General features: G+C 51.6%; 2 protein-coding genes across 5 annotated transcripts in view; one reads left to right on the forward strand and one right to left on the reverse strand.

The window, feature by feature from the left end:
* Positions 1-19,066, reverse strand: part of LOC308058723 (uncharacterized protein) — a 97,843-nt gene extending 78,777 nt beyond the window's left edge. The window contains exons 1-2 of the mRNA XM_080374988.1: positions 18,948-19,066; positions 360-14,359 (exon numbers count right to left, since the gene is read on the reverse strand). Coding sequence (XP_080231114.1) covers positions 360-438 — 79 coding nt within the window. The 5' untranslated portion in view covers positions 439-14,359; positions 18,948-19,066. The remainder of the gene's footprint in view (positions 1-359; positions 14,360-18,947) is intronic.
* Positions 18,398-26,074, forward strand: SERPINH1 (serpin family H member 1). 4 transcript variants are annotated; one of them, XM_080374926.1, is made up of 6 exons: positions 18,398-18,581; positions 19,229-19,355; positions 22,261-22,874; positions 23,071-23,169; positions 23,573-23,805; positions 23,989-26,074. In XM_080374926.1, exons 1-6 carry the CDS (start codon positions 18,566-18,568, stop codon positions 24,289-24,291), a joined length of 1,392 nt encoding a protein of 463 aa, XP_080231052.1. In that variant the 5' UTR covers positions 18,398-18,565; the 3' UTR covers positions 24,292-26,074. The 4 variants fall into 4 exon arrangements, with proteins under 4 accessions (XP_080231052.1, XP_080231051.1, XP_080231054.1 ...); XM_080374925.1 differs by having other exon boundaries at positions 18,399-18,581; positions 22,258-22,874; XM_080374927.1 differs by lacking the exon at positions 18,398-18,581 and adding an exon at positions 20,469-20,512 and having other exon boundaries at positions 19,225-19,355; positions 22,258-22,874.
* Positions 26,075-26,485: the final 411 nt, after the last annotated feature.

A 26,485-nucleotide genomic window follows, 5' to 3' on the forward strand; every position in this document is an offset into this window, starting at 1 on the left:
CCTTTATTTTCTGGATGCTAATGCCTTGTAGGAAGCTAGCCTTTCCCATCCCTTGCTAAAGGGATTGCTTGCTGCTTGGGATGGTCTCTGCACCCTGGCACATCCCTCAAGGATGCATGGACGTGTCCCAGAAGCAGGAGATCTGGCACCTCATGGTGTAGTGACTAATAGCTACAGCAACAGAGGGCAGCATGTCCCTCTTCTCAATATAGCCACCAATTTTGAAGCATATTAGGATACCCAGAATATGCCTGGACATTGAGTTTCCACCCAAAAGGACCAGCAATCCAGAATAGGGAAGAAACAATGTACAGCAAAAACTACCAACATCCTGACACTAGGGCTTAAATGACACATACCCTGACGCACCAGTGACGTGAGACACCATGGGATGTGGCCTCTTCTCTTTGCATCACTCAGAAATGCTCCGAGGTCCATGTTGTCTCCAACACCGGGTGTTAAAAGGTTTCTGTGACTGCAGGACTGGCCCTGCAGATCCCCAGGGGGCTGCCCCCAGCTCTATGGCAGGTTTCTTCCTCCAGTGAAGCTTATAGAAAAGACCTGCAAAGTGGGAAGAGGGAGAGAATTGAACATAGGTGGATTTAAAAATAGTAGAGGAGATGGTCTGGATGAGATTCAGTAGCTAACGGAGGTGGCAGCACACAGATCAGATTAATGTGCTGCAGGACTAATTTAGACCCCAGGGCGAGACACCAGCCCTGGGCAGGGCTTTCCCCCCGCAGACTCCCCCCATGCCCGTGGCACTGCTGCCCCTGCCCCTGCCCCTGCCCCAGGGGGGTCCCGACCCAGCAGTGGCCAAGCACGGCTCCCCCGGCTCCACCGTGGCCCCTTGCTGCGCGGCGCCGAGTCCCACCTAAGCCCATCCAGCGTCCCGCACCGCAGGGCTCGGGGCTGGCACCCCCCAGCCTTGTCCCCCACGGAGGGTCTCCCCTGGCTGCCGGGAGCCTGGAGACCTGCTGCTGGCCTGGGCCGGGGAACCCCCCCCACCCCGCACCGTGCCCCTGTCGCCGTCTCGCTGCTCCCCCACCGCCCAGCTCCTGCACCGAGCCTCGGGGTGCGCGGCAGCCTCCGGCCTCCCCCTCCCCCAGCCCACGCCTCGCGGCACGGGCACCTTGGCAAGGACATGGGCACCCAGGGGGGCACGTCGGGCAGCCCGTCTGCGCCGCACAGCTGCTGCATGTCCCACAGCTGGTGGTGGCACAGGGCTCCCGCGGCTGCGGCGCCTGCAGAGCACAGAGGTCAGGCGCCTCGGGCCCCCCGTGCAGGGACACGGGGCTCTCCTGCCACGTGCTGCGGGGCCACCGCTCTCCCCGGCCAGCCCTGCCCGCTGCACGGAGGAGAGCGGAGCAAAGAGCCGGCCGGGGCCAGGCAGAAGACGGGCTTTGACCTTCCTGGGGCAGGAACCAGAGCTCCGGCGCCCGTGGATGTGCACTGGTCGCTTCTGGGCCCTGGCATCGCTCTGCAGGGGGACGGTACCGCTCCCTCCCATGGCTGGCTGCCTCCGCTCCTGGCCAAGGGCTGCCTGCAGGCTCCTGAGCACCTCCTGCTCTCCGACCTCGCTATGTCACCCTCTCCGGTGGTGGGTCACCAGCGACCTGGCACGAATCCTCTGTAGTTTCGATAATAGTCAAGGACAGAGGAAATAAGTTATGTTCCCCTCAAGGCCATGTTGGACGGGGCTCTAAGCAACCTGGTCTAGTGCAATGTGTCCCCACCCGTGGAACTAGATGGTCTTTGCAGTCCTTTCCACCCCAAACCTTCTACGGTCTATGATTCTACGATTTTACATGAGAGAGTTGCTCTTAGTCCCTCCTGTTCTACGCTCTTCCCGCAAGGTTTTCCTGTAGATCCCGGTTGCTCCCTGCTTCTCTTCCCCTCCCTGTGTGGTTCAGAGTCCTCATTGCGTTTGGGATTTGGGCAGTCTGGGGAAGGAATGTCTTTAGGAAAAAAGGATCCTGCAGGCGCCTCCGCTAGAAGGAGAAGGGCTCCCTCTCCCTGCCCGCCAGCAGAACAGCAGCGTTGACCAAAGCTTTGAAAACAAAACCTGAAAAGACACATGGGATCTCCTGGTGGGCTGCGTGCTCGTCAGGCACCCGTTCGGTGCTGCACAATTTGGGAACCTCAGCATCTGAAAGGGAATGGGATTATCTATACTATCATTGCCTTCTTTCTAGTTTTAACTCGAATAAATCACATTTTAAATAATACTTCACGAAGTCTAAGTGTCTTTCTTACCAGGATGAACCAGGAGAGAAGACAAATGCAGAGCCCCAGGGTGTCACTCACATCTGTGCCCCGCTCTGATAGATGCTGGGCAGAAGTAACTCTAATTCATGGAAATCCATCCCAGTACCCCAAAAATAAACTGATGTTATAGCCAGGCGTATTGCAGCCAGGGGGATTATCCCCTGCTCGCAGCTGAGGGTGGGCTCTGAGGGTGCCCCAGATCTATCACAGCACACAATTTACAGCTGAAGATCTTAATACCACTAGGGGAAAATATCTCTTTAAGTTCCCATCAGTTCAGGGCCAGCACTTGCAGGGGGAAGGCCTGCAGCCCCCCTGTTTCTCTGTCCCACCCAAAACCTGTAGCATTGGAGCAGCATCAGCCCCCCAGGGCCACAGCTGCCCCTAACAGTGTTACCCTGCCAGAGCAGGTAGAGGCTGGGTGAGTGCCCAGCTTGCTTTAGCATCTCTCGTGCTGGGGAGTCGCAGGTCTGGCTGCCCCTCCTGGGAAGGCCAGCAACGTGTGTTGTCCCCAGAATGTCCCCTTAACTAGGCAACATGTCGCACCAGCCGAGTGGCACATCAGAGAGTCACGGGGGAGTGTTGTGGATGCTACGAGTGAGCACGGCTGAGAGATTAATCTGCACAGGGCACAGCGGTCCCACACTGTTAAATGGGAATGGTGTTTCCATGAAAGCAAAGCCAGGTCCCTGCTAAATCAGTGCCTGTTCCTCCTCCTGCTAAGCTTCTCTCCAGCGTCAGCAGAAACATCTGCTGACAGCTATATAAATGCCACGAGCTGTTTGTGCCACCAAGAATAAATTACCTCCAGGCTGGCTACCCCAGGGATGCTGAGAACTCTCTTCCATCACCAGGAATCTTGAACCTGTTGTAGAGCTGGTACAACGAGCAGTGAGCCAACCTGAGCTTCAGGAATCAGCTATAAAGAAGAAAGACGAGACAAGAATTTGAGGACAGAGGATGGGAGAGAGGATGGTTCCATCAAGAACTAAGGAAAAGAAAATGTTCCCTATGAAATGTGGTGCAATGCATCCATCTTTGCTTCATTTTTTCCCTCCTGGTCCCACCCAGCCTTGTTACTGTGCTTGGCTCGGAAATACACATTCCTTATAGTGCCACTGGCTGTAGAAACAGCCTTGGGGTCTCCTGTACCAGCCTGTGGCCCCTCTCATCCTGCACCCCCCTGCTCAGGACCTCCGTTGCCACATTGTTCTTCTACCCTGCACCTGTCTAGCAGAGGCACAAAAATTTCACTCCAAAGAGATAAATTGTGTGTTCCTAAAGTCTATATGAAACTTTGGTTACAGCAGACAAAACCAAGCAGAAATAAAACAAATTAGCCATAGCTACTTGGTTATGAAAAAAACCCTGCTGTTACAACTATAATCAAAACAAAAAACTAAGCCTCAGGAAGCTCAAGACAAGTCAAGACAAAGCAGGGCTGGCAAACCCCATTCCCAAGGTCTTACAACCCGGCACAAAGCCTGCAACTTGGCCCTAGCAGTGGCAATGCTGCATTTACTGGGCCACAGCATCCATGAGGGAGAAAAAGGAGCCTAAGACCTTCATCAGCTCTGTGAAGGCTTCATGCCAGGTCGCTGGTGACCCACCACCGGAGAGGGTGACATAGCGAGGTCGGAGAGCAGGAGGTGCTCAGGAGCCTGCAGGCAGCCCTTGGCCAGGAGCGGAGGCAGCCAGCCATGGGAGGGAGCGGTACCGTCCCCCTGCAGAGCGATGCCAGGGCCCAGAAGCGACCAGTGCACATCCACGGGCGCCGGAGCTCTGGTTCCTGCCCCAGGAAGGTCAAAGCCCGTCTTCTGCCTGGCCCCGGCCGGCTCTTTGCTCCGCTCTCCTCCGTGCAGCGGGCAGGGCTGGCCGGGGAGAGCGGTGGCCCCGCAGCACGTGGCAGGAGAGCCCCGTGTCCCTGCACGGGGGGCCCGAGGCGCCTGACCTCTGTGCTCTGCAGGCGCCGCAGCCGCGGGAGCCCTGTGCCACCACCAGCTGTGGGACATGCAGCAGCTGTGCGGCGCAGACGGGCTGCCCGACGTGCCCCCCTGGGTGCCCATGTCCTTGCCAAGGTGCCCGTGCCGCGAGGCGTGGGCTGGGGGAGGGGGAGGCCGGAGGCTGCCGCGCACCCCGAGGCTCGGTGCAGGAGCTGGGCGGTGGGGGAGCAGCGAGACGGCGACAGGGGCACGGTGCGGGGTGGGGGGGGTTCCCCGGCCCAGGCCAGCAGCAGGTCTCCAGGCTCCCGGCAGCCAGGGGAGACCCTCCGTGGGGGACAAGGCTGGGGGGTGCCAGCCCCGAGCCCTGCGGTGCGGGACGCTGGATGGGCTTAGGTGGGACCCGGCGCCGCGCAGCAAGGGGCCACGGTGGAGCCGGGGGAGCCGTGCTTGGCCACTGCTGGGTCGGGACCCCCCCGGGGCAGGGGCAGGGGCAGGGGCAGCAGTGCCACGGGCATGGGGGCAGTCTGCGGGGGAAAGCCCTGCCCAGGGCTGGTGTCTCGCCCTGGGGTCTAAATTAGTCCTGCAGCACATTAACCTGATCTGTGTGCTGCCACCTCCGTTAGCTACTGAATCTCATCCAGACCATCTCCTCTGTCTCTACTATTTTTAGATCCACCTATTTCCACTGGTCTGTCTTGCTTTGGTGCAGCTTTTTCCATACAGTTCACTGACACTACAGCCCGGAAAGTCCTCCTAAATATAACTGTTCTCCAAAGTGTAACCATCAGCTCCACCAGGGATCAGAGAGAGCAGCACGGGGATTGTGCTGCTCCTTGTGGGTTTATGGCACTTATGGAAGCATGGGAAGCTGCTGGCCACCGCCACAGGCAGCCACAAGTGTATTCCCAGGGCAGGATTCAGGGCGTGGGATTGGGGCTGGGAAGGCAAGAGAAACCCTGGTGGCTGTCAAGGCTGGGGGAGGGTTCCGCCTTGATCTCCCCCGCTACGGGCACAATCATGCTGTCCCGGGATGCAGGGGTGACATCAAGACACACAATTTTCTGTTTATCTGAAGCAAGAGCGCTGAGGTTCTCCAGCTAATGGGAAAATAGAGGTGATGAGGTTGTACAGGACCTGTTGCAGAACATGCTGCCGTGATACATTTGTCCCAAGTGGACAATGAATTTCACCATATCAAAAGAAGTGTGGCCAGCAGGGCGAGGGAGGGGGTTCTGCCCCTCTGCTGAGACCCCCCCACAGCGCTGTGTCCAGCTCGGGGGCCTCCAGCAGAGAAAGACCCGGACCTGTTGGAGCGGGCTGAGAGGAGGCCACGGAGCTGGTCAGAGGGCTGGAGCCCCTCTGCTGTGGGGACAGGCTGGGAGAGCTGGGGCTGTGCAGCCTGGGGAGGAGAAGGCTCCGGGGAGACCTTAGAGCAGCTCCCAGTGCCTGGAGGGGCCGACAGGAAAGCTGGGGAGGGGCTTTGGGCAAGGGCAGGGAGCGGTGGGACAGGGGGGAATGGCTTGAAGCTGAGAGAGGGGAGATTTAGGTTGGACGTGAGGAAGAAACCCTTCCCCGTGAGGGCGGCGAGGCGCTGGCCCAGGCTGCCCAGAGCAGCTGTGGGTGCCCCATCCCTGGCAGGGCTCAAGGCCAGGCTGGACGGGGCTGGGAGCAGCCTGGGCTGGGGGGAGGGGGCCCTGCCCCTGGCAGGGGGTGGGACTGGGTGGTCTGTGAGGTCCCTTCCAGCCCAAACCCTTCTGTGATTCTATGATTCTATGTCTTGTTCTTCCCTGAAACCTTACATCGGTGAGGATTTATTTGCACCAACTCTACATCAGCCCTGTGGTGCCCAAGATGGTTCCTGCATGGCTTTTGGGTGTCACCCCACCCTGTGGCCCAGTGACTCACCTTTGTGACATTCATAGCCCCTTCCACATGGTGGCCACAGACCTTCTTGCAAATCCTGGGGCTCAACCTGCCATCAGGAAAGCTTGAGGCAGCAGTGAATTGCTCGATTCAAAGGTACAGGGTGACTCAGTGGCAGAGCCCAGAGTGGATTCATTATGCATCCCACATTTTATGAACTTGCCTCCAGCAGATCCAATTATTCTGTTTGCTGGAATTAGGGAGAGAATGATTGTTAGATAGTTAAATCATCAAAACAGGCACTGTCACAGTGACTGAAGGTACTTCTGAATTTGGGGTGTTTGAAAAATGAACACAAAAATAGGACAAAACCAATTAAGCAGTTTGTTTTGATGGCTTTAATTTGTTTTAATTTCTTTTGTCTGAAAATGATACTTGAGGCTACATTAAGCCCTTTTTTACTTTAGAAGAATAGTGAAACAAAATGTTTCCTTCAAAGTAAGTGTTGTGGTTTTCTCTTTTGGCCAGAAAATCGCCCCTTCTGACTTCATTTGTCCCAAATGAACAATGAATTTGAGCGCCTGCAATGACCCTTGGGACAAAACCTCCACTCCTCCCAAAGCTGTCCCTGTAACATCAGAAAGGGTTTGTGTGTCTCCTCCACCATCAACAGAGCACCACTTCTAGCAGGTAATTCTTCTCACCACGGGCACGTAGGAAACATGTAACATTTCATTTTGAGTTGTATAGGGTCATGATGTCCTAGAGATAGTTCCACCACCACTGAGGTCACTAAAACTTACTGTGCTGGGGTGACTCCCTGGCTTGCAGAGGAGGGTGGAGAAAACAACATCATTCACACCCAGCATCCGATACCTGCCAACCTCTGGCTGCTCATCACTCATCAGACTCTTGCTCTAGACCCCCAGACTCTTGAGTAGCCCCCAGCAACCCCCACACCTCAGCTTTCTGCATGCCCAGAGACGGAGCTGACCCTATCCCAGGAGACCCTATTTTGTGACCTTGGTGACCCCACTGGTGACTTCCCAGACATGTGGGTGCTGCACACATCAGTTTACCTTTGTTTTAATGAGGCTGGGCTAAGAGCTTTCCACCAACGTGGCATGGTTAGACTGGAAATGTGAACTACCAGCTCTCTGGCACTTTAGCATCTTCTCACTGCTACATCCACACGTTTACACTTCCCTCCACTTGAGATCCAAACCTGTTCCTTTGTAAGGTGCCTCTCAATCCCCCCTCAATTCCCTATGCTGTCCACCAAATGAATCAAACACAGGAGATTTTCCTAGCACCAAGAGCAGCTCTGGCCCCTTAGAAGCGCTCTCAGCGATTTCTTCCATGGGGGAAATTCAGATGTTTCTGTCCTGTGTTCCTAAATGCTCCAGACTCCACTGCCTACTTCCCAGGGTGACCGTGTGATGGTGATGCCACAGGAGAATTGAGACCCACTCACCAGCCGTTAAGATACACAGGCAACCCAGTCATCTGCCTGCACTTCCTAACATCAGCAACAACTGAGTAATACACAATCAAATCAGCTCATAAGCTGATTACCCCTGGGTTTGCAGGAACAGAACACGGTGTAAAGAAGAGTGAAGGTGGCACGGGAATAATGGAGGAATAGGGTGAGCAATCCCACCAGGCTTGGTGTGATGCAGGTGCTCGTGGAGTCTCATCAGGGATGGGGAAAACATGCCCCTCTCACAGCTTGGCTGTACCAAATGCCCACCCCTGATGGGCACTAGGATAAAGGAAAGGTCAGTGTCAAGCACGCCTCAATTTTCACTTCACCGTAAGATGTTCCCTGGCATTCGACAGTCACTCCCTAAGAGCTGCTGATATGAATTCTCCAGGTGTACAATGCTCCCAGACTTCAGACATCCTGAGATGCACCATTGCAATCCAGCCAAGAGGTGGATTAGCAGCTGGAGGTCAAGCCTAGAAAGAGGGTCTACATGTGCTCTAACATAAGACTTGATCTCAGACTTCCTCCATGGTCTGAAGGAGGACCTAGATTCATCTCATGAGGTTCCCATCTCTTGGGAGAGACCCACGCATTTAATTTAGGTGCTTGAAAGATTCTAAGACCTTTAGATATGTTAACCAAAGTGAAAGTCATGGCCCAACATGCCCTCACTGTGAATTATCCCCTACTAGTGGCTATGTGGAAAGTTTGTCCTAGGAGTCCCACCACAGACACATGCTCAAAGCAGAGGTGCAGGGTCTATGGAAGAGATGGAGAAATGGCTTTTCTTTTAACTCCTGCATTTGTGTCCAGACAGAGAATGGGAAAGGGTTAAAAATAAACTTTAAAGGTTGAAACGTAAAAACAAGCAGGAAGAAAAAAATGGAGATATTCATGGGCGATTCCTGAAAAAATGTGAAATCAAGCCTGGAAATGTGGCATTGGAGGCTATGCATGAATCAAGGTAAAGAGGAGACACCAAATGTTCTGCATTTTACTCTGCAAACCCCTCATCACAAATGTGTTCACTGAGAAAACAGATTCCCATGCCACTGCAGGTTCCCATGTGGATGCTGGGTGTCTGAATTGGTGCCAGAGAGCTCTCCTAGAAAAGGATGGTGAAGGGAGTGCTTGCTAGGTGGGTTACAGCTCGCAGACACAGCACCAAGGGAGGCTGCTGGGGCGGGAACCATTTATGGGCTTGAAAATAAACTGGCATTTGGGATCTGGAGATCTTCCAGCTGTCTCCACCTGGAAGCAAATTTGGCTTGATTACAAACCGTACAATGTACAAATTACAGTTTCTCCGTGATTTTGCGTGTCCAGCACACAGCTTTGCCGTTGGAAACTGCAGTCAACAATAACCACAACTGGGTATTGCCATATCCAACAGATACCTGTGGCCTTCAAAGTTTAGGATTTGAGTGTTTCCCTTTAAATAAACTGCACCCCTTGATTCTCATCCTGAACTATTCAAAGCTCGGAAGCTGCCTATCATTCTTTGCTGCTTTTGCTCCATGTTCGGGCAGCAAATGAGCTTGAAATAAATTCCAACTGGATGGGGCTGAGCCAGATCCATGCAGGAGAGAAGAAGGGCAGCTGTAAGAGGCTTTGATTCATATGTGTCTTTCTAACCACAGCATGCCCCTGGGTACCAAACCTGGAGTGATCACAGGGGGATACAGGTCTTGCTGTCAAAGCCAACAGAGTCCCGAAGTGCAAATGATTTTAAAGACTAAATTCAAGCTGTTTGTGCATGGCTGGTAAACATCCAGTGTCTCCCTGAAGGTAATCAGGAACGAAACAATGGTTCTCATTCACCTAATCCTCCCACCCTACCTCTCCCACGCTTGCCCAACCACCTCTGCCCCACACTGAACAAGAGACCTTGTGTGCAAAACCAAATTCATCAGCACCAATGCCTCCTCCAGTGTTGGAAATGGCCTGTCAAGTCCCGGGTGCTGCGCAGAAATGTTTAATTTGCTGTGTGTTGAGCCAGGAGCATGAACGCAGCTGCCTTTGGGCAGCCCTGTAGCTGGAGGTGCAAAGAGAGGCAGTTTGTGCATCTCTTCCCACTGTGGGAAACAGACAGCCCCTTGCTTAAAGCAAAATTTGGGCATCCACATTGGAGAAGGGTCATTGATCACGGTCCCACGGTGCTAGGGCCTACAAAAACACAAAGCAAGACTTGTTTCTGCCTGTGGTTTATGGCAGACTAACCAGAAGCAGGGAGAGAAAACAAGGACACAGAGGGCTGCTCTGTGGCTGTGAGGACCATGCATCCTGCCTGGCCATGAGGTCCAGCTCTGTTGGATGAGATCTGAGCTGGGGTAATTGCAAGGGCTCTGCCCTGCTTCGGTACAGCTGGCAAAGAGCAGCTTGACATCCCAGGGTACCATCCCTCCAGGCAGATTACCTGTCCAGGGAATGAGAAGATGCCTCCGTGACTCCCTATACTCAGCATCCTTTTGGAGAAGGAAAACAGCACAAACCAGTGGTGCAGGAAGCCTGGCTCTGGTTCTGCCCCAGACTTGCTCTCTGTGCCTCAGTCTCCTTGTCTTAAGCTAAGACACTCAGCCTTGCCCAGCTTCCTAAAATGCTTGGACATCTGCAGATGCAGATCTGATGTGATGAGTCAGATCTTCCCTTGTTGTGACTCAGCTCGCAGATGCCGAGCCCTGCATCACCGTGGCCATCTCCCATTGAACAGCTACAGAGCTTCCCCTGCTCCAGGATCTGTATTTGCTATTCTTACTGCAGCAACACAGCCACAGATGTCTCCTGAGTGCCTGACTATTTCCACAACTACTGTGAGTTTCTAGACGCATTTGGGAAGACCAGGAAAAAAGCCTTTCTAAGATTAAACACTTCTGTTAGCAATACAGGGGTCATAGCAACATCTGCATCAGTGTGTTATGAATGAATATAACCCCTGGTCTATGCAATGATGCAAGAGAGAGACGAAGGCCAGGGTATGTTTACTACAGTAACTGCTGCCAATGCCCAGAGTAGCTAATATAGCTACAGGAACAGCCAAAAGGCATTTCTACCCCCTCCATCCCATCCCAGTTACCTGCCAAAGCCTTCAGGTTCCCGATGGCCAGGACACCAGCTGAGTGTAACAAGACTCAGCCACAGGCACAGCTTAAACCCTGCAAGACTTGCTGTGTCCAATGGCCAGAGGGCAATTTGCGAAGAAGAAGCAAAGAAGAACTGTTTGCAACAGCTGGATGTGTTTTTTTGTGATTTCAGTGAAGCCTGCACCAGCTGTGATTAATTCTAAAATGGGAAATAGAGAAAAGTTCACTGGATGACTGGCAACTTTCATCCCTGCCTGCAAGTTCTAAAAGAAAGAAAATGGAAATCTAACAGTGTCTTTGCTTCTAAAATTAACATAACTCTCCCTGACACATGAATGTGGCTCTGCATACCAGCAGCACTAACTACGGCACTCTGGCAGGACAGAGATCTGACCCTGGGAAAGTCTTTAACGTGTGGATGCAGCCTGTTGACATCTGGAGAAAAATGCTAGCAACACCTTCTAAAGATTACACTAGCAGGCATCGCTCTGCAAGAATGCATTAATGTTGCATCATGTGGGCTCCTTGAACATTCCAGAAATCCTCCCTGCCACCTCTTTTCTGCCAAGTTTTCACTGAAAATCTATACAGTGGCTAGGAAATACACCCTGCAATTCTCTGCTGGCATATTTTAAACAGCCTACTATTTAGGCTAAGCGTAGCATTGTGGTTTTTAACGCATGGGAACATACAAAAGACATCCCTTTTTGCTAAGGGTCCCACATGCAGAACAAGTATTGTGGGATATAAGAAACTTCAGACAGAGAAATATGTGGTTAAACATATTAAACAGTACGTGTGACACTATGTATCTATCATGCACTGCTAAATGACATCAGAAGTAGCATTAAAGCTGCAAAAAAGCACTAAAAAGCCTGAAAGGCCAAACTAAGTTCAGCTGGGTAACTTTCACTCAAGCTTAACCACGTTTATGACAGAGATCAAAGAAACCCTCAAATACCTTACCTCTGTTCTGATCAATGCATGGTCCCACCAGCTGGCCCCCTTGCCTTGGAGACTGGTCTTGGCCCTTTGCAGACACGTCCTAAACTGCCACAAGTTGCCACAAACTGACCCAATTTGGATCTACATGAAGGGACCCGACAGGTGTGACACTCGCCTCCCATGTGGGTGCATTCTGGCATCCCAAGCAAAGGCACAGCAACTCAGATCTAGACACAAACTGGTTTGGTCCCACCAGACCAGCACAAGGTCACCAGGGTTGGGGCAACCAAGAGCCAGTGGTCCCTGGATGCTGGGAAGGATGAAGCCCCTTCTCCTGTTGTATCTCTCTGAGCAGCTTTTCTTTTGCCTCTCTAGAGCAGAAAAGAGAAAGAGGCTGCCAAGCCCCTTCCTAAGCATCCCTTTGCTTACATATCCGCAGCATGTGGGTGATGAGAAATGCACATGCAGTTTGCTCCTGCTGGACTGGTGCCCAGTGCAGGGGGGGTGCCGAGCCCACCATGTCTTTCCTCAGCTTCAGCTCTCCCCTCCTCCTTTCCTGCCTTAAAACTGCTGCATCAAGCACCCTGAAGTCCACAACGATGCAAAAACACCAGCCCCAGCCCTGTCCTGCATTCAGCCCCTGCATCCCAGTGGTATCAACAGTGGCAGTTTTGCAGCTCAGCTTGTTGGGGACCTAATTTCCAACAACGTCACCACTTTGAGGGACACTGATAAGACTAGTGAGACAAGCAGTTGTGTAACTTGTGTGATTACACACAAGCAGGCATGCACACATGTGCATACGTCTGCACAGGCGTGCACACGCTGAACCCGCCCCAGCGCAGCTCTGTGCTGGAAGCAGAAGATTGGCTGGCGGAGGATTTCTCTCCAAGCAAGGGTCGGTTGTAGGGGCGTTTCTGTTCCCTCAGCTGGCTCCAGAACAAATGGTTTCCTTTTATATCCTGTTTCCTTACAAGAGGCCTAAAGCAGACGGCCAGGAAGAGCTTTAACATCACAGCAGATAGGAGCTCAGCGTTTAAAGAGACATCAGAGATTCCCTCTCGCAGCCCCACTCCGTGCACAACTCTGAGCAGACCAGCCTCCGCGTTCCTGGGCCTTCTCTGTTCATATTTTATCATAAGGGATCCAAAACGGGAAATGGCACGCTCCTTGCTGCCTGTGTCTCAGGCTCCTCGCAGTGGGGAAACTGAAGTTCCAGCATCCCAAATCACTGGTTTCACCCTGTTCTCGCAGCCTGCCCTTGAGATGGCCCTGGTGTTTGTGGGGACTGACGTGGCTGAAAAACTAACCACCGTCTTTTTCTTTCAGTTAACTTTTGGGTGGATCCAGATGGTCCTGGTCAGTGCACGGCAGAAGGGCGGGGGTAAGGAGTGCTTATTACCAGTCCAAGGCAGTCACCCAGCCAGCCTGGGAAGGGCACTCCAGAGTCCTGAGTCCTGTTGGTTTCCCACAACCCTAAACCAGAGCTCCTGTATCAGTGTAGAGAGAGCATGGGACGTGGCAGGCACGTGTGTCCTCCCAGCTTGTCACCCAGGGACAGCAAACTGCCCCTGAGCTGTCCACAGGGACCCCATCTACTCCCCTCACATCCCAGCTCCTGGGAAGGTACGGGATGCAGGGGTTTGCAATCTGACCTGCCGTCACCCACGCTGGACCTCTGCCGAGGCCACACAGATGTCATTCTTTCCACCCGAGAGCACCAGAGGAATTCCTCCCCCCGCCTCAACGTGTTGGCTGGAGACCCTGTGGATTTTGAACCTTTCTCTGGCAGTATTAAACAGGGATTATGAAATGGGATCAAGGGAGTCTCTCTCCTCTGTGCCCTGTGGGAAAGCTGCAGCTGTGGCCTTGCTAGCCTGTCCTTTCTTGTTCATGCATCACGGCATACCTGTGTGATACCACGGATAGAGAATTCGCTCCCCTCCAGGGCAATCACAGTTTTTTTCCTCTTTCTTTTTCTCCTCCATCACATCTGCTGAAGAAGCAAAAGCTGACTGATGCTATACAGAGGATTTGCACATCCATGCGCAGAATCTGCACCTTCAGGGCATATAAACCCACCCTGTGACCTCCCAGAAAGCCAGGGGCTGGCATCCCCAGCTCTGGGCACAGCGGGCTAGCAGAGATGAATTTGGCTCATCACTGCTGCAGACCAGACAGGCCAGCGCACAGATCCACAGGACACTCAGCCTTTCAGCTTCACTGCCATCCTTTGTGTGCCGTCTATTCAGATAAAGCGGGTTGTTTCCAGCTCCAACCAAACTGGGATCCGGTCACGGCTGCAAGCCAGAGTGGGGGAAAAGGACTGCGATTCTGCTCAAGTCCGAGACATCGCTGCCTGGAAAACCATCACTCTGTGACGCCTTGAGCTGCATGAATGAGTTCAGAGTGGTAAAGGAGGATGTTGCAAAGGAAAAATTAAAGCATCAACCCTGAACTTGCCCTTGAGCTGAGCAGAGAGGCAGAATCCCCCCCAAAGCCTTTGCATCTGGGTACCCAGAGAACCAGGTGGTTCTAGCTCTAGGTGATTCCTAGCTCTGGATGGGGAAGCCCTCACCCAACACATGCTTGATATGCCCAGAGGTGAGGCCATGGTGTTTGAGTGCTACTGGGAACTCACCTGAGACTGGAGTCATGTTGGCTGCGTCATCCCCTGCTCCCAGGGCTCCTCACACAGCTCTGAGAGATGACTTCAGGTTGGATCCCTCCATCAACCACGGCTGCTTCCAGGCTCCATCCAGACCTTGTTTGCTCTGGTTTGGGGAGAGATTTGGCTGATGAAACTGAGACACATGCAAGTTCCTCAGCAATCCCAGATGAATCAGTGATAACATTGCTCTTGGGCTACCCTGGGAAACTCTGAGAAATGATCTGGGGAGAGCTGAACTGATTTAAGAAGGTTTGACCTGACCTAAGGCAGGTTCCCTTAAGGCTGATTCACCTTCTCTGTCCATTCCTACTCATTAGGTGAGAAAAAGATGCCCAGCAGATGCAGGCAGGAGAAGCAAGAAGTGGTGCAGAGGCAGGGGAGCATTCACATCAGCGCTGCCTTTGTCTCACCCTTGCAGGCAGGTGAAATAATGCTGTCACCAGGATGGGAGACACAACAGGGACATGCAGGTTCAGGAATTTGACTGTATCAGGGAGTCTCCCAGACTTGTTGCATCCTCTGCAGGAAGACTAGATGCATTCAAGGTTCAGGCTGCAAAGAGGATCAGTATTACCTTTGCTGCCCCCCCTGTGATCTTTGCAGGTCCCATGGTTTTTAATCCTCCAAGAACTAATCCTGCTATGTGCTCTGCTCCCTCCAAGAGATGTTCAGCACCTCAGGATGGCCTCTCATGCTGGCTCTGAGCATCCCTGCCTTACTCATCTCTAGCACAGAGAAACCCAAGGTAATTGAGTTACTTGGAAGGAGAAGTGAGGCTTATAAACTCTGAGGCTCAGAAGGACATACAAAATGTCCTGCTAGGCCAGAGTGGTTCTTCTAGCTCTGCTCCACCAACAACCATGCAAGAGCCAAGCACCTTTAGGGCAAGCAACTGGTTCCAGCTTGCTTGTGGTCCACTGCACTTGTGCGACCCCAGCACCCAGACCTGTTGGATTAGGGATGTTCAGCGTACATCCCTATTAATATCTACTTCTTGAACTAATTAGTCTACTTTGTCTAATCCTTTTAGATTAGATCCCATCTGCCTCCTGTGGCTGCAACTGCATGAAAAAGAACGGCCTAAGATCTCTTTTAAAATCATCGCCTGCTAGCTTCTCCCTAGCTCCATGCTCTTAACTGTAGGATCTGGTGAACAGCTTTAATTTCCTGCCCCATTAAAGTTGAGAGTTACAAGAAAGGATAAGTATCTGTTCTACAAATTGCCTTCACTGCTATCCTTGCTACAGACCATGCTTGATCCTGGAAAGCAGAAATCCAGCACCAGCACTGCTTCATGGCAGCTTAGAAGATGACAGACTCTGTCACTGACACAGGAAAACAAGGGTCAGTCTGCTGGGTCACTGCAGCCTACGGGAAAGGATGAACGTGCAAAGCTGCTGGAGTTTATATTTTAAAAGTTCTGTCCAAAGAGCCTGTTAGACTGCAGTGTTTGCTTTTGTTGGCTTTTGTAGAAATAAAGTGCTCCTTTAATATATAATCAAGTGAATTAGTAACACTGCTTTAAATAAGACAAGCCAAACAACCACGACAGCATCAGTTCAGATGTTTTATGTCTGGGCATGGGTTGTTTACCGCACAGCTGGGTGTAGGAGTCCCAGTACCAGCCAGATTTCACTGTCCTACACCCCAGCAGCTCCCCCACGCCCGGCACAGGCCCTGGGACAACAGGCTGCAAATCTCGTCTACTTTGTCAGAGTGCAGAGGATCAGACCCATATCACAAACTGTTTGTGTTTTTGTTAATTAAAGTATGTTACAGCTCAGTAGATCTGCAGTCCCCTAAATCCAAAGGCTCCCCAGGGAGCATAACCGCACTTCAATTAACTTGCAACGAAAGAAATTCAAGTTTTGCCCTACGAGCAAGTGTGTTTTAAAGCTGTGCAGCTGGAGGGGAGGAGCTGTGCTGGAGAAGCAGATGTGTCTTTTGGCAGCTGGGCCCTCTCATTAAAGGAGCAGAGAAGACGGAAGAAGGCAACTCCCAGTATCGCTCCCCCCTCCCGGTCCTCTCCCCCCATCCCACTGCTGTAGGATCTCCTACGTGGCACTGTGGAGGCAGGGAATGCTAGCCAGAACGCCTGCAAAGTCCAACTGCACTTGGAAATCACTCAAAGGCAAAAGAAATCTCCCCCTGCAATGCAGATCAGCCCGATTCCTAGCACTTTTGCCCTGGAAAAAGTGTTCATGGTCAAGATTAAGCTGATTGCTGACGTTTTGGTAGAATTTACTCGTTTTCTACACATCCTAACATCCTGCAGATTTATTGTGGCTGTCTTACAGCGATGCGCTCAGGATTGTGTTGTCTGGGGAGATGAATTAGTAGCATGGAGCAGTTTGCAAGAGCAGGAATAGGTTGGACCCAAAAGTCAGGCAAAAATTTGAAATATCTTTATGCAGGGCTGCCTGTCCTCAAACACAAATAACTATTTTAATTGAACTCCTGATACTCGTTATTGAGGCAAAGCCATTTAAAAGGACTGAAGCACAGAGCCCTGTACTTGTGTCAAAGGAGTTTGGTTCTGGGAGGCATTGAAAGAGATCAAGATTAAAAGTTTTAGAGTTTATATTAAATTTCACTAAGAAGAAAAAAAATTCTTATATGGGAAGTGATTACACAGAAGGGTTTGAAGGTGGAGCAATTCAGAGCTTGGCAGAGAAAACCAGCTGACACTGAAATTTTAAAGGAGGTTTTCTCATTTCTCAGCTGGTACATACCAGTAACATTTCACCTGTGTCTTGACTGCTTGCTATCCACAAATTCATCTTTTATTATAGCAATGTAGTAATAAAGCAAAGATTGTGCTATAAAAACCCCGGGGCCACATTCTAGTCATTTATGCAGACACAAAGCCAGGAAAACTGCTCCAAATATATACACTAGTGAACACAAAAAATACGATGCTTAAGGTACTTCAAACCTCTTTCCCACCAATTCCCTCCCAGAAGGCAGTGGATCTCTGAACGTCACTGCTGTGAAGCCATTAGGACCGTCATCATTAAAGACTGCAGCGTAAGGTACCTGCTTGAATGCAAAATGCCCAGGGAAGATGGCAGCTGGAAATGTGTTTTGTTCAGGTATTTCCTTCTCCACACACACACCACTGAAAAAGCAAAAAAAACCCAAACCCAAAAGTAAACAACTCACAGAAAGATAGGAGCCTTCAGGCACCCGAAAGGTCTTCATGCTTGGCACCCAAAAGGTCGCCCACTGAGTGAGACCCCTTGGCACTTTTCCCCTGTAATAGCTTTTGTGCAAATGACATCGCATGGATCAATTCAGCCATAATAAAGGCTATTGGGAATGGATGAATGGTATAATCTTTCTCACCGCCAGAAGCAAACACCCAGTGACCAGAACAACCTTCCCATTATCTGCTACTGCTGTTATTAAGGTCTTGTTGCTGCAAACTGTGCTGTGAGCGAAATCATCGTAGAAACACTGTGTTATTGCACATGGTGGAAAATTTTGTACAGGGAGGGCTGAAAGACCTCCCCTCGTTTGAGGTGTGGAGTATCTATTCACATAGCATCATCTGAATGGTTTAGACAGAAGAAAAATGTTGCTTTCTGATGCCATCTTCTACGATCAGTGGACTGGTGTCATGCAGTGGAACAGACAGTGGAAAGATGAGGTGATCCTGATGCAAGGTGCTTGCAAGACAACCCAGGTCTGAGAGTAGAATATTCAAAGCCAGAAGACAAAAATCAGGTGCTGTTTTCTACTATAGCAACAAGAGACAGCAACCCACAGAGACCCCCTGTCTTCTGAGGGAAGCCGAGAAACTTGCAGAGCCAAAACCAGGGCAGGGAAATGAAATTACACGGTGATTAGGAGCAAGGGAAGACAGAGACATCAGTTAAAAAACAGAATGATGCAGCATCGTTCTGGTAACATGGTAAATGTCAATGAGAATGGTGCTTAATTACTGGGTGGTACCTAGCATATCATTATTTCCCAGATTGCTGTTAGAAAAAATCCCATGCTATCTTAAATTGTGACAGGGTTGAAACCAAGTGGTGTTCAATACTTGTGACTCAGCGCAGAAACTTCCCTACGGCACATAACTTTGCTGTAAGCCCTCTGGCCAAGGCAGTCTGGCACCAGGCAGCACGAGCATTTAACTCCTTCAACGTTCCTGTGGGGGCTGTGGATATCTGCTACCATAATGCTTTTCTAAATTGTGTGAGTTTGCCAGACATGAGGATTTTGCCACTGTGTTACACTACAACAAAGAACAGACCCCAACTGCCCTGCTCATCTCGCACCTACAGCACAGGGGGAATTTGGAAGTATGGAAGAATTGATGGGTAAGAGGTTCACCACTCCATCAGCCCAGCTGGTGGGGAAAGGGAGAGATGGGTGTTAGGCACAGGTGGGGAGATGGATGAAAAACCAGTCTCTGGGATACAGCAATACAAAGAAGCTCTCCAGCTGCCTGTAACTCAGCCATTGGGTCCCTGCAAGGCGAATGCAGGTCCTCTTGGGTACCCCTGAGCCGGCGGGGGGGGGGGGGGAGGGGCAGGGGGGCATTTCGGATGGCAAGATGTGGCTTGAACCAGGTACAGATGTTAACATGTGCTGCCTGCGACTGTTGTGGTTGTGGCTGAAGCACTTTGCAACATCCTTGACTTCATGGAGGATGGCACCCCGGAAAAAATAAATAAATCACCCACCTGACATGCCTACAACCACCCAGCCTCCGGGGGGCGGGGGGAGGCAGGGAGTGAGATGGGCCGCTGCCCCGTCAACATGCAAAAGCACGGGTTTGACTAGGGAGAGGGTCCTGTCCTGCTGCTGCTGCAAGGCCCGGCGGCGAGGCAGCTCCGGCAGAAGGAGGGAGCCCGCGGTCCCCCGGCCCCCCCTTCCAGCAGCAGCAGCGGGGCCGGGCGCTCCCTGCCATTGGCGGCAGGCCGGGAGAGCTGGATCGGATCCTCCCCTTCCTCTCCCTCCCCAGGCGGTTTTGAGAGGTTTTTCCCAACTTTCCAGAAGTTTCTCGCCTGCCCCTTATATACCCCCTCCACGGGACCGGGAGGTGCACAGGGGAGCCCAGCAAAGCAGCGCCCCGGCTCGCAGCGCCGCAGGTAAGGGGACGCGGGGGGGGGGGCGGGGCGGGGCAGCCTGGGCTCGCAGGACCCCCGGACCACCAGACCACCACTAGGCTGGGATGCGGCCAAGCTGAGGCTGCAGCAGGCCGAGTGTTACTTTGGGGTCTTGCATGCTCCTGGCTGGCCCCACAGGGCAGGGAGGTCGGGGTGGGGGTATTGCACGGGGGAAGGGGGTTGCAGGGGGAGGAGGGTTGCAGCGGGGTGGGTTGATGTGGGGGATGTGGGTACGGTACAGACCGTCCCACAAGCTGGGTCTGTTTTTTGAGAAAAGATGTGAGATGATCCCTCTCCCCACCACCTCTAGTTTGCTAGAGATTGTTGCGGTGAAACTGCATCCTGGTTTTCACACCCAGGAGAAACTTACAGGGGGTAAACAAAGACGAGAGGAGGGTAAAAGCAGCACCAACTTGGTCCAAGTCATCCCGGAGCAGCCCTGGCCGAGAAAATCCTCCAGCCCCTGCTCCTGCCCAGCCTGGGAGCCTTCGGGATCCTGGGCACCAGCCCAGCGCAGGGGGCAGAGCTCCCCTCCCTGCAACGAGACTGACTAACCCTGCCCTGCCTGCCTTAACAAAGTGTCGCGGCCCGCTGCTGACATGGAGATGGCCTTTTGCTTGCATTGCCTCCGTCCTGTGGCTTTGCTACTTGGTCACAGGAGAAATAAGCCCTCGAAGGGGTGCGTGCCTCCGGCTGGCTGTCGTGGATGATGGCACCTCGAAACCCTGCCAAAGAGCGGGTCCCCACAGCCCCGAGGAGGTCTGTGGAATGCCACGTTGGCGTGGGGCGGCCCCTTGCAGGGCTGGGCCGTACAAATGCAAGAGAGGATGTTACTGGCTGCGCCATTCTTCTAGATTCCCTCTTGATTTTCACCTTGCATTATGAATTCACCAATAATCTCGGCCATAATCCAAGGATGGGCAAAATTTCTCTGTCCTGCTGCCGCAGGCTGCATCACTCATCACAGCCCAGCGCACCCGGCCAAACTTCTCCCCAGTCTCTGAAGTAATGAACCTTTTTTAAGCTGAGGATGTAAGTGGCGGGGGCTGCCCATTGCTCACAAGAGAACTACTCCATGTATCTGTTTTCTTTCAGAATGAAAAAGGCAAACGTTGACCTCACTATGAAACAGTTTCAAGGTATCTCTAGAAATAAAAGGGAAGAAAAAAAAAAAAAAAAAACCCTCAGATTTTAAATGCTTGCTGCACCCAATCCTGTCTGCACCTTAAAAAGTGTGACAAGGGCAGTTTTGAGCCTGTTGCACAAGTCTTTGCTCCTAAGTAGCTGGGATGGCTCTTCCAATGGAGTTCTACTCCTAAAAGGATTTTAGGATAAAAATTGCCTCCTTCTCTGAGGCTACGTAAGTCCCACTCTGGCAAAGGAACCCTGGTGCAACTGCGCATTCCCTTTGCTTCGGGCTGTGTGCATGTTTCCTTCCATATGTAATCCCAGCGGGCCCTTCGCTTCCTGCTCTGTTTGCTTTAACCCTGAAGCTGCCCCGTTGCAGCCTTTTCCTGTCTCCCAATGCAAGCAGCAGCTTCTGAGGCTGGCCAGGAGCAGGGCAGAAGGAGAGGACCAAGGTCCAAAACGTCACTGTAACCTTGGACATGATGCAGCCTGTCAAGGAAAAGCTCACCCAAAAGCTCACTGTGGGCGTGAAGGTGGAATTTAAGCCCTGAGGATCTGCCATCAGGAAGGTTTGCTGCAAGCAGTGTGAAGTCAGGAGGGAGGGAAGGTCTGTGGACAGGTTATAGCCTTGGAGGCAGGTGGGATGAGCTCCAAAGAGCTTTGAGACACAGCATTTAAGACTGATCAGTCTGCAGATTTATCAAGAGCTAGTAGCTCTGAGCCCTCACTGGGCCATGGGTGCACCTACCTAATGCATGAACCTATTGGGAAGGGGCTCTGCTAGGGGGGGAAGGGGTCCACCACCTTCCTCTGCCCCAGTACCCCCCTGGCAGGGCTGTACAGGCAAACCAAAGTCAAACAGAGCTGAACTGAGAGGGTTGGTTGGATCTTCTCGAGGGGCCTCTCCGGCTTAAGCTTGGTGGAATGGAAGCTCCTGTGCTCCATCTAGTGTCTAGAAAGCTGAGCATCTGGGTACTGGGCTGAGGTCCCCCGGCAGGATGAGCTCTGCCATACACTGACTGCAGTAGCCCCTGGATCGACAGGCAGCACCGTGCTATGTGGTCCCTGGGCAGCAGAAACATTCCACTTTTAGCTTTCCCTGACAGGGCGGAGGCTTGACTTTCTGCTCTGAGGAGAGAATCACAGAAGGGTTTGGGCTGGAAGGGACCTTCAAGACCAGCCAGTCTCACCCACCGCCAGGGGCAGGGCCCCCTCCCCCCAGCCCAGGCTGCTCCCAGCCCCGTCCAGCCTGGCCTTGAGCCCTGCCAGGGATGGGGCACCCACAGCTGCTCTGGGCAACCTGTTCCCATGTCTCATCACCCTCAAAGTGCAGAATTTCTTCCTTATACCTAATCTGAATCTGCCCTCTTTCAGTTTAAAGACATTCCCCACGATGTCCTACTGAAATTGTATGAGAAATGTGTGTTGCTTCCAGTCCCTGGCCCCTCCTTAAATCATTTACTGTACATAAGCACGTAGTAACATAGTAAAATTGCTTAAAAAAAAGCAGCTTTCATTCAAAGCGCACAGGCTCTGCATGCCAGAGTGCAGCCTGGCCTCTTGAAGATTAATTGTTGCTCAGGGAAAGAGCCCAGCACAGACTTGGCATTGTTGCACCCCAAGTGAAACCTTAATGCAGATGCTGTGGCTCTCACTGGAGCACAGGAGTGGGTTTCCCTGGAAGAGCCCCTGGGATCTCTGAACACTCCACGAAAGGCTTGAATCATGCTGATGGTGAGCTCTTCTTGCCCCCCAGCAGGTCCTCAGAGGTGTCCGGTGCTGCCAAAGCCATGTGGATTATTCTGGTGTTTGCTCTCTGCGGCCTCGCTGCAGCTGTGCCCTCGGAGGACAGGAAGCTGAGTGACAAGGCAACAACGCTGGCTGACCGAAGCACAACACTGGCCTTCAACCTCTACCATGCCATGGCAAAAGACAAGAATATGGAGAACATCCTGCTGTCCCCTGTGGTCGTGGCTTCTTCTCTTGGCCTCGTGTCCCTTGGGGGCAAGGCCACAACTGCCTCCCAAGCCAAGGCAGTGCTCAGCGCAGACAAGTTGAATGATGACTACGTGCACAGCGGGTTGTCTGAGCTCCTTAACGAGGTCAGCAACAGCACAGCCCGCAATGTCACCTGGAAGATTGGCAACCGCTTGTACGGCCCCGCCTCCATCAACTTTGCTGATGACTTTGTGAAGAACAGCAAGAAACACTACAACTACGAGCATTCCAAGATCAACTTTCGAGACAAGAGGAGCGCCCTGAAATCCATTAACGAGTGGGCAGCACAGACCACAGATGGGAAACTCCCAGAGGTCACAAAAGATGTTGAGAAAACTGATGGAGCTCTCATTGTCAATGCCATGTTCTTCAAGCGTAAGTTCCACCTTCAGTTCTTGATATAAGTGACCCAAAACTTGGCCTGAGCCAATACAGAACAGCCCAAATTGGAAGCTGAACTAATCCTAGGCCCACTGGAGGTATGCTCTTTTTCAGAGCATGCAGCTGGGAGCTGCGCATGAAACTACTACCCATTCCCTTTTCTTACAAGCTGAATTTCTCTCTCCTGTAGCTCACTGGGATGAGAAGTTCCATCATAAGATGGTGGACAACCGTGGCTTCATGGTGACCCGTTCCTACACTGTGGGAGTCCCCATGATGCATCGCACCGGTAAGTTGCAAACCTGCCCCATGTCAAGACCAACTGAAGGTACGCTCACTGCTGCTCCATTATCCGGTTTTCCACTAGCTGCTTCCAAGACTGTTTTGCCTCACTTATTAGTGAGAAAGAACAAAGCACGCTGCGCTTGTTCTGCTGACTCGGTCCCTCTGAACAGAGAGAATCCACGTTTACCATTGGGTACTTGGCTGTTAGGAATAAATCCTAGCTCATCACGCAAATAGGAGCTGCAGTTTTGAGTTCTTGCCAGCTCCAATAGCGCTGGACCAGTTCCCAAAACAGCATTCAGACTCACTTCGCTTGCTGGCTGGGGAAAGTCCAGGGTGAATTCACAAGGTTGTGGGTAGCTTTGCCTCTATTCCACACCTCACCATTTCCTGCTTCTGATTTCAAGGTCTCTACAATTACTATGATGATGAGACAGAGAAGCTCCAGGTGGTAGAGATGCCACTTGCTCACAAGCTCTCCAGCATGATTTTTATCATGCCAAACCATGTGGAGCCTCTGGAGCGGGTTGAGAAACTGCTGACCAGGGAACAGCTGAAGGCCTGGGCTGGCAAGATGAAGAAGAGATCAGTGGCCATCTCACTGCCGAAAGTCATCCTGGAAGTCAGCCATGACCTTCAGGTAAAGAAAAGTCCTTAAAGAAAACAGTGGGGCATTACAGTTCTTTGGAGTGGGAGGGAAGAGAGCGGGATGACAGGTTATCTAGGCCCATCATCCTTTTTCCAGTGGCTAGTCTAACCATGGCTGGAAAGGATTGCACAGTGTCATCTCCGGGAGGGTTGCTGACCTCTTTTCTCCTCCTAGAAACACTTGGCTGATCTGGGCCTGACAGAAGCTATTGACAAAACCAAGGCTGACTTGTCAAAAATCTCTGGCAAGAAAGACCTTTACCTATCCAATGTCTTCCACGCTGCTGCTCTTGAATGGGACACTGAAGGAAACCCCTATGATGCTGACATCTATGGCCGAGAGGAGATGAGGAACCCCAAGCTCTTCTATGCTGACCACCCCTTCATCTTCATGATCAAGGACAGTAAAACCAACTCAATTCTCTTCATTGGCAGGCTCGTGAGGCCCAAAGGAGACAAGATGCGTGATGAGTTGTAGTTAGGTTGTTAGGGTGGTGGGTTTTTTTCCCAGAGCTTTGGTTTGTGTGTTTTTAGCGGGGGATTTCAAAAAAGGGGAAACACTATTTTGTATCCTTCTCGAACTATGGGTGCTATTCAGACCAGGGTGCATTGTGATGAGAAACCAGCATACACTTTACCTCACCCCAAAATACTTATTGCACAAACCCACCTCCAGAGAGGATCAGTGGAGCCTGGCACAAGAGGGTCACCAGGAGGGGAAGGCAATGGGCATGCACTGAGCTGCTGGCATACTCTGCCAAGACATTCAGGCTAACGCCCAGCTCCTCCCTGCACTCGAGTTTAGCCTCCTGTAAGCATCTCGCTGCTACCATCAGCCCTGCAAAGGCACAGGCTCTCCACCCTTCCATCTCAAATGCTTCTGCACATTTAGCTCTGCCACTTAATTTTCTCCCCCTTTGATGCTACACAGCACCACACCAGAGCTGCTCTGGTCACTTTGCAGTGTTCCTTGCTTCTCTCTTGTCTTCAGTGGTGCGTAACAGCTGTGCACCACCCCTCTGGGGGCAACATCTGGAATTAAACATCCTGTAGCAGGCACAGAGGAACTCTCTTGGTGCTTCTGCATCAGCACACAGGGCTGGGAAAGAGACAGTGCTGTGAAGGTTCTCCCAGTTACAACCAGGGCTGTGACCTGTTGTAGCAGGCTAAGGGACTGCTGCTGGCTTCTCACAGGGAGGTGGATCATGTTCATTTCCTCTTTTTTGTTTAAATACAAAGCTTTAGAGCTGCCCTTACCTGACTTCCTAATGACCCTTTTCTGAAGATCCTCTCCACCATGATACTTTAACTCCCTGTTGGCTGACCTGGACAAGGGCATGCTGAAAAACAAATGTATTTATAGTTATACTCGTATTTATGTCTGATGATGAGCAAGTTTCACAGCCTGATCCAGCCTAGACTTGGAGGCTACTCCTATCTTCCTCCTTCTTTCAAAGATACCATTGGGTTAACACCATTTAAAGAAGTAACATGATCCTGTGAACATTGAAGCACATCAGGTAAGCCTTGCTACACACTGCAAGACATCGCAAAGCAAGTAATGACAAAACTATTGAAATGAGAGAAATCTGTGTGTCACAATGTAAGTGCCAGTTATTTAAAAACCAGCAAGGAGAGTGACTGCATTGCTTTGCTTTGTTTATTTCCCTGCCAATGTGCTTACTGTCAGGTTGCTACACAGAAGCCCAATACTGCATTTTTTCAGACAACACACAGGACTATGTCCACTTATCAAGTTACAACTCCAAAGTTTATTAGGCTTTCCCACAGGCAAAAATGCAGCAGCTTGCACTCCCAAGTTTGACCCAACCATGCCTTCTCCAGGTTTGTAAGGTTACACAATTGCAGACGAGCTCATCTGCCCCAATTCCTATCCAAGCCAGCGAGAATGGGAGATTATTCTCCTTAAGCCTCTTCCCAGATCATATTCCCAGGTACTTTCCCTGCTGTCTTGGGAAGCAGGAGGCAATCCACAAGGATGTACCCAAATGCACAGGAAGCCTAAAGCCCGCTGTGTATGCTAGACGCTACCCAGTGAATCAGTGCACTGAAACTCGCACAGGCTAGCACGTTAACGGAGGATGGGGGTGGGTAAAGGGGGTGGGCAAGGCAAGAACACACTGTGTGATATTGTGAATAATTTGCATCATATGGATGCAGGTGTCTGATGGCTTTTATTACCTGTTCTTGTACCACACAATGACAGTTGTATAATTTTGCAATAAAACTTTTTCAATGAACCTCTGGAAGCCACAGTCACTTGGAGGGTTTGGGTGGAGACAAAACACTTCAACAAAAGCCAAGGGGTTCCTTGCCACCCTTAAATCCAATACACCTTTCTCAATCTGGCAATTATGGACAAGAATTACACTTAATACACAACAACAGATGAATTCCTGTGACATGGGAATTCCTGTGACATGGGAAAGGAACACTATTAGCAGGTCAGCTTTTCATTTCACTTTTGAGTTTTTCTCCTGAAACTGCAAGTATCCAGCATCTTTAATACTTAACAGGTAAAGGACCCACTGCCCTGCCGTTTAACACAGCAGCAAATGACTGTTAAAATACGGTAGCATAGGAATGAGAAGTGAGCTGTTGGCCACAGGGACCAGCCTTCCTGACCTGAGAACCCAAAGCTTCTCTAGCTG

The sequence above is a fragment of the Falco punctatus genome (genome assembly GCF_963210335.1).
Source record: "Falco punctatus genome assembly, chromosome: 2".
In the NCBI taxonomy this organism is placed as follows: Eukaryota; Metazoa; Chordata; class Aves; order Falconiformes; family Falconidae; genus Falco; species Falco punctatus.